This window comes from Anopheles stephensi, chromosome 2, assembly GCF_013141755.1.
Source record: "Anopheles stephensi strain Indian chromosome 2, UCI_ANSTEP_V1.0, whole genome shotgun sequence".
NCBI classification, from domain to species: domain Eukaryota; kingdom Metazoa; phylum Arthropoda; class Insecta; order Diptera; family Culicidae; genus Anopheles; species Anopheles stephensi.
The window spans coordinates 21085477-21098824 of NC_050202.1; the positions used below are offsets into that span (position 1 = coordinate 21085477).

Sequence of the window (13348 nt, forward strand, 5' to 3'; positions counted from 1 at the left end):
CAGGGTGATCTTCGTCCGTGGCTGGCAGTTGTAGAAGGACCGGAATGCCGGTAATGATGGTTAAATTTATGTAATTTCCCTTTTCCCGAGGCAAAAGAAAAGGCAAACACGAGAGAGAGAGAGAGCGCGCTCGGCCAAGGCATAAATCACTTGACAAGTTGTTATTTTTCCACTGGTGGTTGGGAAAGCGAATTGGAGGAAAGCGACGCAGGGAATGTCGTTTTTCCTGGCTGGCTGTTGGTATGGGCGAACGTTACCGGCTCGCGTTCCCTGATTGTTGGTTCACGGTGCTCTCGGTCGCGTTGCATTCAATTGCCGGAGAAATATATTTCCAATTTTCCGTGCATCGTTTAAAATGTTCCCGTTTGGTCGTGACGAGTGGGAAGAAAAAAAAAAATGCCACCCGGAACAAATTAAAATTCAAAGCTGTCGGGATGGGAGATGGGTGACAGATTTTTTTGTTTTTGTCTTCTTTAAGCTGCCCTTTTCATTCGGTCCGCAAAACGACAGCGAAAGAACTGTAGTTGTAATTATCAAAACAAAAGTTGAACTGTTACAGACGGTTCCTCTTACGACTTCCCCACTCAGTGATTCAGAGGGTACGGGGACAGTCAGTTCGCTCGTCAGGTGGTGTAAAAAGTTACATATGTTTTCAATCCACCCCTCCGCGTGTGACTGTTATGTTGGAAAATGTCTTACATTACAGCACACAAGAGTCCCGGAGGTTCACTGGAATGAATGGGGAGGAAAAAAACTCCCCAAAACCGGAGGAAAAACAATACCCGGCCTACGGTAACGAAAAACATCTTCCAACATTACGGTCGGTTCGAATTAGTAAAGGTTAGGGTTTTGGGAAAAAGATTCGTAACAAGCTCGACAAAACAACAGCGTCTTCTAATGAAAGGGACACACACGCACTCATGGTTGACAGCTCGCGTGATCGATCCGGCTCGAAGCGCTGGAGTGGTTCAATCACGGGAAAGGTGTCCCATTCCGAGCATTATGTCAAGGTTCATGATGTTAATGGTTTGGTTTTCCAAACACGTTTGCTACAGTCGATTTTATGTCTCTTTACCAAAAACACTCACAAAGTGTATGATTAAGACATTGCGAGACACTTGAATATTAAAACAACGAGCAGGAATGACTCCGATCAACATCACACTATCCTGCTCGTGTGTATGGGTGTGTGTCTCGCCTGTCTTTGCTGTACTGTACCACAAAATCCACAACAGTAGACCACAGCCTCTCATCGCTGAGCGTGACGCACAAGCCACACGAGACTAGTAACAACAAATCAGTTCGGGATGGTTGCCATTTTCTAAGGAAACTGCTCTACCCGAGCAGTGAGCTTCCCAGAAGCGACACTCCACTTTCACATTTTAGTGCCCTAATGTTGTTTGACATCCTTGGGCTAGGGGGTTTGGGACACCGGCGACCGGGGAAAACAAAAGGACACAACCTGTCAAACGCATGATTTGCTTGTTGGATGGGAAGTGTTTGTGGATGGGAAATTACAAATTAACAGTGAAAATCAAATCTCGTAAGGATTTAAAGGATTTCCCGCTGATGAAACGTAATTGTTAGATAGAGATCAGTTGCTTATTTTAAATCGTACAATCCAGCTCGATCCGGGTTTAATAACTCTAAGTAAACATCTGATGTGAAGCGCCTAAATGTAAGCAATTCGCTTTTTGTTACGAAGCGTAAGGAGCAGTTTTATCGCGTTTAGAGAATACTGGGAGGCTTAATGAACTTTTAAATAGATTAAAACATTTATTCAAATCTAAAGTTGCAAACTTTTGGGTGCTTCTTTCGTTCAATTTGTAATCGTTAAGGAAACGCCGGTCACGTTAATTTGTGGTGAGGCAACAACGGCGCCGGTCTTCAAATCTCTGGACCGTTCCCCCGCAGTGAGGACTGACGATCCAACTACGTGGTATCCATTAAGTCTAGTAAGCCAGAAATTGCAGGCATGACCTAAGAGATCGTTAGGCCAAAGAAGAAGAAGACTACACTTTGAATAAATTCAAGGTATAAATAAGCCTCAATTTAATCCTCAAGGCATGAACATTGCGATTTTGAATTTTTGTAGAGATCTTAAGATTATTCAAACTCAAACACGCATACCTTTAGGCGCGTTTTTTTTCTTCGGGGTCCACCAGGCAAACATCTGATATTTTGCGCCTGACTGTATGCAACTCGCTATTTTTAGGAATAGCACAGTTATTTTACGAAGCATTATGAACAATTTTATCACACGACAGGACCGAGGTTTGAGTCTCATCCAGACCCGTTCTAAGTCTTCCAAGTCTATCGAGCCAGAAATGGCAGGCATGACCTAGGAGGTCGTTTAGCTAAGAAGAGAAAGGGGGGGAGAGAGAGAGAGAGATTACACCAAAAATATATCCAAGGTAGGAATGAGGCTTGATTTAATCTACAACACGTGAAAATTGTGATTAGTGTTTACTTTAGTCCATAACCCTTCTTAATCTTAATTTACTAACTCTTTGAGCTTTCTCTAAGCCTACATGTGAAATTTTGCGCCTGAATGTATGCAACTCGCTATTTTAAAGACTAGCACAGACATTTTTCCAAGGATTCTACATTTTGTTATCATGTTTAGACAATGTTGAAAGGTTTTATGCACACTTCTTGAGATATAAATATTGTTCAAACGTTAAGAAAAATATTACACCTAAAATATATCCAAGGTAGAGGTCCAAGACCTTAATTTAATCCACAGCGCATGAACATTGAGATAACTTTTTTAGCTCATCATCCTTCCCATTCGTTCCTGGGTTTATTAACTCTTACGGGATTCTATAAGATAATATTGAATAATACACGCCTAAATGTATGCAACAGGAAACCAGAGATGGCAGGCGGAGACCTTTGTGGCTGTAGATCCAAAGAAGAAGAGCAGAAATGTATGCAAATTGTTTTTTTTAAGCTAAACACAATTGTTTTACGAAGCATAATAAACAGTTTTATTATATTTAAACAACACATCTAAACAACAACAAAAATCTAAAGTTTATTCAAAACCAAATTGCATACCTTTAGGCACTACTTATGTTTAAATTTTCTCCCAGCAGTAGCAAGAATTGAATAATATAATTTACAAGGTGTTTAAAAAACAGTGCTCAAATAACTTACAACACTCGCTCATAGTTAAAAAAACAATCATATTGTTCTGAGAAATTTTCGTTACCATCGCAGCGGCAACAGGTGTTAATAAACAAGGTAAAAAAAGGATGTAAAAACAACCGTTAACACGTGTAACTTAATCCTTTACATACAAAATGGTTTTTGTGCAAACTGTAATGAGCACTGAGCTCATCCACGAGATAAAATAATCTGGCTGTAGATTTTAGGAAGTGTTGTTTACGCATTAGTTTTGCATGACTGGGAAACAGTCATCGATGCTGATGTTTCGTGCAACTTCATAGTCGGGAAAATAATTCTGGGAGCTGTGGTTCTGATAGTTGAATCCATTATTGTTTTTGCCTTTTAGCACGCGTTTAAAGTATACATTAGCTTCATGTTAAACAAACAACTTAAGCTAGATCTATCTATCTATTCTACTTACCGGTCATACTCCGCAAAGTCCATATCCCAAGGTACAGATAAGATTTCACCCCACGCACGACTCCCGGTGCGTTATCTGGAACGTCAACTTAACGTCTTTTAGCTATTTCTTTGTTCTTCATAGAATTTTTCCCCACTTATCAGAAGCATAAGAGAAGAAGAATAAAATCCCATCGTGGTACGTGACGCCCGTCCCCGTAAATTGATGTCCAATTTGAAGCTGCTATGCGCCGACATAGTTAATGAATCATTTTCAACGGATTGACGTGAGTAAAATGTCAAACAAATTTGCTGCTTATGCAGGAACCTTTCCCTGGCCCTTTTTGTTTCCAACACTTCACCCTGTCACATCCCTCATCGGTTCATGTTCAGTTTAATAGATATTGATGACCTTAGCTATTCGCTCCCACGAGCCAACCTACAGTGGCTTCGAAAATGGTTTGTTACCTTTTCCGCCTCGATATGCCTGCTTCATTGCAAACGATTCTATTAATTCTAACGCAAGCCCGCCCGTAGTAAAACCCCAACGCGTACTTTCTCATTAATATACAATTCCAATCGAAAACCATTCATCACTTTCCACCTCAGAACCTCGGTTATGAGCTCGGTAACGATATCTTCCGACCGGCCACGGTGCCGGACATTGTCAACAGGCCAATCGGAACATGTGCACGTGAGCCTTATGATAAATGGATCGGTCCAGGATGATCTCCCAGGACGGTCCGCTACCGTGGGCGGTAATGAGAAAATTGTGTTGTAAAGCAGTCAATAAAGACAGTTCAAAGAAGAAAGCAGTAGGTCGCCTACTGTCAAGTATTTTCTGCCCTTTTCGAGTTGCGCCGGCTACATGGAGCGGCTGCTATGGGTGTGCACCATCTGGGTTTTGTGTAAACACACATGCAATTGCAATGTACGCTGCCAAGTGTGCGCTGTGAATGAAAGTTTGCGCTTAATTAGTTCCATACGTGTGCTCCTGGCTGGTGCTGGTGCTGGACTCCTGAGCCTGAGCATCTCGTCGAAGGAACCTGGAACCTTTCCGGACAGGGGAACAGGGAATGATTGCAGATGTTTTTCCACTCGAATGCAACATCATCGCACTTCAAAAGCGACATCTGAAGCATAGACAAAGCGACAAACGCTCTGCCGTGGTACGGACTCCTGCTCCCAGGCCCAAGCCCCCGGTGGGTCTTTTCTAGTCGGCTAGGCCATTTCCATTCATCCGCAATGCCTCATTAAGCGCTGTAATCATGTTCATTACAGCGGAATCATGTTCATCTCAGTCGGAGCAACGCCGAACGCGCCCGGTACCGGGTGACCTCTTCTCACACAGCAACTTCCGCCATCCTTCGGAGCGGTCCCCCCGTCCGAGCGGTACGAGGTCATGGAAATTTTGTCCCACTTTTCCCACACCAAGGGTCGCGTAACACCGAAAACTCTTAAAGGGGGTCGCAGTATCTTATTTCCTATTTCCAGCTCCTCGTGGGCACATGCAGTTGCGGTGGGCCACGGCGACCCTTAACGTCAACTGACGGATGACGTACTTGACGGATCCCGGAAGAGCCTCGGTGCGGTTGTGTATGGGAATTTTTCAAAACACGAAAAAACGAAACATTTCCTCCCAAGATCCTTTTCTTGTTACGCTGCTTTTCCTTCCCGGGTGCCTCTCGTGCCTACTTACACACTCGTTCGGTGCGTAATTCGCCCTGTGGGATTAATTAAGATGTAACGTGCACGTGATGGTTTCGCTCTCGAGCGGTAAAGCAACCTGTGAAAAGACGGCCACCAATGCGTGTGATGCTGGTTGCTATGGGTAACTGGCAAGGAAGTAGTCGTTGAAAGATAGCCGCCCGGGCGTAGAGGTCCTTCAGCTGAGGCTGTTGAGCAGGAATCACTCAAGTGACGAGTTTTCCACTGGATCTCGGTGTGCGTCTCTCACGGCCCGAACGAACGGACGGGGAACAGCCTAAGGCCGGGTAAGAAACAGATGTTGTTTGTTTGCAGGAGGGAAAACGAAATTGTCGCAGGCCTCCTTTTTATTCCAAGACATCGGAAAGCAAAAAAAAATCCTGATGACAGGGGACGTCGCGCGGCCGGCACCGCATAAGGGTGCGTAACGTCTACCCGAACTCTATCCGAAGAAAACGGGCCTTCAACAGCATGGAAGGAAAGTGTACACGCATAAAGAGCGGAACGGAACAGCATCGTCAACCCGGCGTGTGTGCCGGCCGGATGATGATGATGATGACGGAGGCCAGAAGTGTTGTTTATTTTACCGCTTCGAGTGGTTTGGAGTTGTGCAGTTGGGAAAAAGATTAGAATCCTTGCGTAGAATCCTTACGCACCGTGTTCTTGGGCTCTCGCTATGCGGGTCGCTGCGCTATCCTGAGGTCTTTGGGGGATGTTTGGACCACTCGTTCCGCTTTTTTTTTTGTTGTGCATAATCAAATTTTGGTTGCTATTTTTTCAGGTCCGTAAACAACCTTCATTGATAGGTTTTATTCCTAGGTACGCACCCGGTGGACAGGAATTCCCATCAAAGGGACCAGCCAACCAGCCACCACCACCGGCAGCAGCAACACCATCAGCGAGAGGTCTGAATGGGACGATAATCCCATCGAAAACATCTTTCAGCATTCAGCCCTTCGAGGGCCGGGGAGTTTGCATTGATTAAGTGTTTCTTTTGAATTTTCCTTCCAAAACGGTAGCGCGCGCGCGAATCGGATTTGGAGGCATCACACGAAGCAGACAGCACAAATCGATTCAATGCCGCAACAATGGGAACAGAATTAAATCTCCTTTTACAGGTGTCTGTTTTTCAAATCTGCGTGTTTTTTTTTTTCGTCGGCTGTTGGCAGGAACTGTACGCCTACAGGTATGCATATGGGTAACCGTTTCTTCTGCTGCCGGCTCTGTAATCCGCCCGAAAAGACGCGGCCCGCCATATTTGTTTGATGTTTACGTATAATCGCCAAGCACGTGGTAAAGAACACGCCACGGCACGTAAAGCACGTGAGAACGCCTGTTTCGTGAAGCTGCGCCGGCCTTGGATGGGGTGGTTAAGAATGTGGAAATTGAATTAATGTAAATACCTAGCGATTGCTTCGGTGCCGAGCCGTTTCACTGGAAATGCTAATCATTATCAAACGGGGCTTTAGCCAAACTAATGCATCACCGGTATGTAGGGAGTGTGTGTGTGTGACGGGATGTTTCAGTTGCCGTTAATAACGAGGTGTTCAAATTAGAGATCTTTCTGTTGGAAGGATGGGTGCTGGGGAGGGGGAAGGGAAAGAAGGGAGGGATAGAGGTTGGAAAGAGTATTGCTAGAACTAGTGGTACAATTTGTGGGTATGGCTAGAACCAATATTTGGCACAAAGATAAGCTAAATAATGCTGGCTCGATCGAACTGCCTACTGGTTATTTTACATCAGTTATAGAATCGCCTCGTCTGAATCGCATGATGGGCACAGACTGACTTTCGAGCAACGAGAAAATTAATTCAAGCAAATTTAGCCGGCCTCTGGAAGCTGTAGTTCAAAAGAATATGAAACACACTCATAATAATATTCTTTTTACTTACTTCCTTATTAACGTCATCACTCCATCTCTCTTTTTGGCGGACGCCCACGAGTCTTTCCTTGTGGATGGACTAAAAGGACAATACGGGCCGGGACGTCCGGAGCCATTCTCATGACATGACGAGCTCATCGGAGCCTGGCGAATCCAATTCATCTGCTTATTATATAGCCGAACAGTTTTTTTAGCTACTGTGGAAGCTAGTTCCTCGTCCATGGAAGTTTTCCGGTCTCCACACAGCAGGACCGGGATTGAAATGCCATATAGGTCGTTCCCCCATAGTGAGTCAACAAGTCTAGTAACCCAAAAATAGCACGCATGACCTAAGAGATCATTAGGCCAAGAAGAAGAAGAGGTTATCTGAGATGTTATTGACACTAGAATTTAAAGTATATTTTATTAAAATGCTAAAAATCCCCATTTAATTTGTGAAAACCTTAAACATTTACAGACACTATCTTCAAGTACATCCAATTTGTCCATTACTGTAACGAAACGTCACAGCAAACTTGATTTTTAACGAATCGTTGTGCTCTCCCCTAAACTTAACGAAACTAGCCTGTCAAACACGTGCCGTTTGACATCAAAACAAACCAACAGACAACAAAACAAGCGACGCACGGTTCGCACGTGGTAGCCGGGTGTGAGTGTATTTTTCAGAGTTTATTTCCCTTTTTGTTGCTTAAATTTGTTAAAAATGGATATAAAAAGTCGTAAGTAATGGTGCAAAACATTTCCGGCAACGGAACGCGTTGGATTAACTTGAAAATCTTTTGTAGAAATACTTGAGCAACTGGCCAGCAAGGAGGGCGGTTTCGCCGGCAGCTTGGCGTATGGCATAAAGCTATGGAACTCGCCAAGCTTCTACTACATGTCGAAATACGAAGTTCTATTTCAGTACTTCCTCGACAATGTGATGACGTTCTTCGAAGAGCTGAACAGCCTCGACGAGACACAGTTTAACGAGCGGTGGCAAATCGTAAACACGTTCCTGCTGCTACCTTGCCCCTCCAATGCGCTTTCCACCACGATGGTGGAAGGTTTGGAGCGAAGGTTTAGGGTGCTGTGCCAGCAAGCAGTCGGACGAAAGGAGCAACTGCTCGAAAGCTTGCTGATTGTCGCGTGCGATGTGAAGTATAAAAATTTCTACAAGTTTGATTTCTACGCTTACGCGGCCGTGCTCGGCGTCGCCATAGACTACTACAAAAAGTGTCTGAACGAGCGCAGATCGAAGGAGGAGGAAGAAAAGATCGTTGATCGGATCTTCGGTGACATTAAAATCTACCACAAATCGGCTTCGGACAGTGGGAAGTGGAGACTGGCGTTCGACCAGTTCGTAACACCCCTGTCGGAGCTGGTGCTGCTGCTGGAAACCCGTGGCATTGAGCGTCGCACGGAACTGTTGGACTTTTTCCAGCAGGTGTACTTTAGCCACGAGCGTGTCAGCACGTACAACCGCACCGTCCAGGGCGGTCAGAAATCGAGCGCCTTTATGGGACATTTCGATCCGAGCACCTACCCGCTGCACGTGATTGCGCTGCTGATGGAAGGTTTCTTGCGCTCGTACCGAGATTTGAAGCTGGAAATTTTGTTCTTCATGCGACACTATCTGCAGAATGTGTTTGTGGTAGAAAATTCCATCGTGCCGGACAGCCGGCAAATGTTTGCCATCACCAAGTACGTGTTTACGCTGCTGAAGCGTTACTACATCACCGTCGATCAGCAGCTGATGGTGGACTTTAACTTTATCGACATACTGATCACCGAGCTGAAGCAACATCTGACCGCCTATTCCGCGTCCGACCCGCTGCTGGGCGACTGTCTCGAGCTGATTCGCGCCATCAACGAATACAATCCGCTGATACTCGAGCACAGCATCGTGGACATTGTGCTGCAGGTGATGTTCATGCGCAAGCATCCGGAAACGCTGCACTCCTTCCAGGCCATGCTCGTATCGACCGTGAACATGTTTATGAAGCTTAATAAGGGTGAAAACCTGTGCGACGAGCTGTTTATGAAGCTGGGCGATTATCTCGACGAACAGGATCTGGATGAAAGGATATGCGAGCTGCGGACGGTAAAGCTAGTCGAGAAGCGAAGGCTCGACGAAGATAGCGGGGAAACTCCTTCGAAGAAAAAGAAGCGTGCCGATGGATCGGAACAACCGGCCCGCGAACAGCTACCGTCTGGGAAGAAATTGTATTGGGATGCGTTGTTCTCCGACCAGAACACTTCCAACGAAACGGGACGAATGCAGCACCATTCCGAGGTGTACAATTTTTGGCCAGAACTAACGTTCGCTTGGCCCGATGCCGATGGGCGGTTGGGTGAAGCTATGAAAGAGTACACCAAACAGCTACTGACGAAGCGCAGCCTATCGTACTGGAAAAAATTTATGCTGATGCTGAACGACCTGATGGAACTGCCGGACCAGACGGAGAGTATCGTGCTGCAGGTGGAGCTGGTTCTCTGCTGGATGTGTTACTTCTTTGCCGGCAATACGCTGATTGAACAGTCGAACCTTTTCTGGTCGCGGCTCGTCGCCAGCCTGGAAGAGTTCGATCAGATATTGGGCAACATTGGCCGGAAGGTGCTGGCCGGCGAAGATGAGGCAGCGGAAAGGACGAGCCTTTACGGTGCGTTCTTGAACGTAGTTTACTACTACGGAAATTATCGTACGATGGTGCTTTACTATCGACCGGATTCGATCGAGGAAAACGATTATAAGAAGCTGTACGCTTACCTGACCGATGCCGAATGGCGCCTGGTAGAAGAACGCGTACCCGGCCCGTATCGCCCGCTGCTAAATCGTGTGCTGTTGCAGAAACTTCGCCTATCTTTCTTCGACGAGCAAAACCAACCAACGGAAGCGGAACAAACGGAGGACAATCACGAGGAAAGGCAGAGAATCATTGCCAAAGTTCTAGAAGACAAAACCGGTGAACATGTGCGTCCGCTGCTGCTCGATCGTGCCACAAACGTTTGGTTTATGGGGCTTTTAGAGAAGCAGCAGCAAAGAACCGTCGCCAACTGGCTGCTTGATGCTGCCTACTGTCCGCTGGAAGAAATTAACTACATTCTATTGGAAGTCACGTCCAATCACGACCTGCTGGAGGTTTTTCTGGTGGAAGTCTACAGAAAAATAGCCAAGCTACTGGCACGCTCGGAAGATGCTTCCATGCTGCGCAATTTAAATTTTAAACAGCTGCTCGAACAGGAAGAAACAACCATTGTTCCCAAGCTGAAACAATTGCTCGAACAGAGTGCCACCACCAACCGGGGAGAGGAGCAAATCGTGCTGAATCCTCCAACCGTGAACGGTTTGCTGCATCTGCTGGATGTTTTGGATGAGATACGAATCGATCTATACGAGCAGGACAAGAAATCGATTCTGATTGCTGTGCATTTGTTGCTGCTGGCGAAGTTGAACTCCTGCAGTCCGGCAAACCTTGCGGAGCGCTTCAAAAATCAACTGATAAGTAAGTAAATTTGGGACTTCAAGGGACCAAGAGCGTGAGCATTTATCGCGCGATTATTTTTTTATCATTCCAGAATTTATCCTGCTCGGTACCACAACAAACGTGGCGAAGTTTATCACCGTGGAAACGCTGGTCAAGCTGTTCGGTTTATCGCCTGTCGTGATTAGTTTGCTCCAGCAAATAGTTGAACATCTCACGGAGGAGAAGTTTGAGGAATTTAAATCCATTTTAAACAACTTTTCGAACGAAAACGATGCCCACTTCGAGCTGTTGCTGCTGATTTACAACCTTGAGCAAAGGGTAAGTGTGTGGCACAAAGATTCAAAAGCTGCCTGGTAAATTAAACTCGCTCTCTCTCTCTCTCCATTTGCAGAACAAATCACGCAACCGTAAAGCCTCAGTAGGCGTAGAGCAGCGTAAAGCTTTCCTCGGCGAGCTGGTGTCCGCCGTCGACGGTTATCTGCTGCAGAAGAACGCCAAGAAGCTGCGTAAGCACGACCCGGTTAGGTTTAATCACGCGCTGAAAGGATGCTTCACCAGCGTACGGCACAAAGCGGAAGGTCAGCAGGGCGCACTGAGCGAGGAGCTGCGCGAACATTTGCTCGGCTTCATAAAGCAGGCGGTAATTTGCTGTTTGGCGTACAAAGTCATGTTTTAAAACTTTCCAGCAAACTAATCGTAATTTCTGATTTCATTTCACAGCTGAAGGTATTTAGCTACAACTCCGACATGCTGCTAACGAGATGCCTCATCCACAAGGACTTCCTCAAGCTGGACGCTTCCCTAACCACCGCAATCGAGCAAAAGTGCTGGGAAACGTTCATCGCGCTGATGCAGGAAAAGGTCGCCGTGCAGGACGATCGCGAGCACGGGCTGGCACTGGACGAGCAGAACCCTGCCGTCAGCCAAACGGACGAACAGATGCGACGCATCGAAACGATCATCAGCGCGCTCGTCGGCCACCTGTCGGAGGGCCAGTACATGGAGAAGCTGAACCTGCTGAACCGAATCGATGTCGTGGGCAGTAAGGATTCGACTGCGCCGCTCAAACTCACCATGGCCGTGTTTGACATTCTCTCCAAGAAGGGCCTTACCAACACGGTCTCGAAGGAAACGTGCAAAGTGTTTGTGCGCTCGTTTGCGGCCGTCGTTGCACGCGACGTGATGGGGCTGTGCGTGCTGAATCAGCACCAGCGCGATCACCCTCTGCTCGAGACGATACTGGAGTGCTTTGCGACCATTGTCGCGCACCGGAAGCTGGCACTGTTCCCGGCCCTGCTCGACTACGTGCTGCAGTTCATGAGTGCGATCAACATTCGCAAGCATGCGTCGGTGCAGCAGGGCGAAGAGGCGCCATTCTTCCGGCTGCATCGCTTGATGAGTGAGGTACTGTTTCAGCTGTTGAAAGCGCGCCCCAACTACGTGGTGACGCGGCTGCCCAGCTATATGCACGTGTACGAAGCGTTGGTGGGTGCGCTGATCTGCTACAAAGGCGACGTGGGCATGGGAAAGGCTTTGAACAGCTTCGAAATCCTTACCATTTCGGATCTGCTGCTTCCGCTGCAAAGGTAAGTGTGTTTGTTGCCGCTGCACAGTTAGGAGCAAATAATTGTTGCCTCCCGTTTCACAGGATCGTCAATATAGCGTGCAAAAAGCTCGAGAAGCAGCTGTACACGCTGGCCCCGTACGTGCTGGGCAAAGTACTGGACACGATCGTGCAGTGCAAGCGTTCGACCACCGAGCACAACCGCATCGCCAGCAATGTGTACAACATCTGCTTCAGCCTGATGGGCATCTACGATACGCATGCACCGGCCTACCTGCTGCGAACGTTGGACGAAAGCTGCCGGGCACTGTTTACGACCGTTACGAAACGGTACGAAAGGCGTAACGACAACCTCGGGTACCGGTCGAGAGGTAAGTCGGCTTAAGAAATGTTGATATAAGTTTATGTAAGTGTGCTATCCTGCGCGAAGAAAAGAAATGGTTTATCCCTATGAGTTGGATAGTGATACCGGTAATGTGTAAGAATCGTTCGACTATTTTTTATTTTTTTTGAGAAAGAATAGGGGTTTAGAGGTATCAATTCTCACGGTCTGTTATAAGTAGCTCACAGTAAACAATCTCTGATTGATCCCACCATCTGCAGAGCGTCAATATTTCCCGCCAATATTAGGTGCGCAAGTAAGTAACGGTTGTTACACTAGAGCAGTTACATCCCCAAAATAACGTAGCCTTACAGCATTCGTGATCCGTTTACATTCTGCTACTTCTTCCTTGGCGCTACAACCTTGAGAGGTCTCGGCCTGCGTACGGGAACGCGACGGTTCAAAAGGGGATTTGAACCCCGATATTGCCGTGTGACTCGGCCACCGGACCGCCCCATCCGCTTACATTACTTACTTACTTATCAGGCGCTACAACCGCTTTGCGGTCTTGGCCTGCTGCAACAATCCTCGATACCGCTCACGATTTAGCACCGTCGTCTACCAATCCGTTATCCCGGCCGTTCTGGTGGACGCATCAACGCCATCACTCTCCATCTCAATTTGGGCCTACCACGCCTCCTCTGCCCGTGTGGACGGCCTAAAAGGACTTTAAGGGCAGGGTCGTCTGGGGTCATTCTCATGCCGTTACCACCAACCCACCGCCTGGCGAGTCTGATTCGCTGCACGGCGGTGAGATCATCGTACAGCTCGTAGCG

At 47.0% G+C, this 13348-nt stretch overlaps 1 protein-coding gene across 1 annotated transcript; it reads left to right on the forward strand.

Moving 5' to 3' along the window:
• The first annotated feature begins 7747 nt into the window (after positions 1-7747).
• LOC118503496 lies at positions 7748-12675 on the forward strand. Its single transcript, XM_036036821.1, has 6 exons — positions 7748-7878; positions 7945-10644; positions 10718-10944; positions 11018-11266; positions 11347-12212; positions 12275-12675. Exons 1-6 carry the CDS (start codon positions 7863-7865, stop codon positions 12573-12575), a joined length of 4359 nt encoding a protein of 1452 aa, XP_035892714.1. The 5' UTR covers positions 7748-7862; the 3' UTR covers positions 12576-12675.
• Positions 12676-13348: the final 673 nt, after the last annotated feature.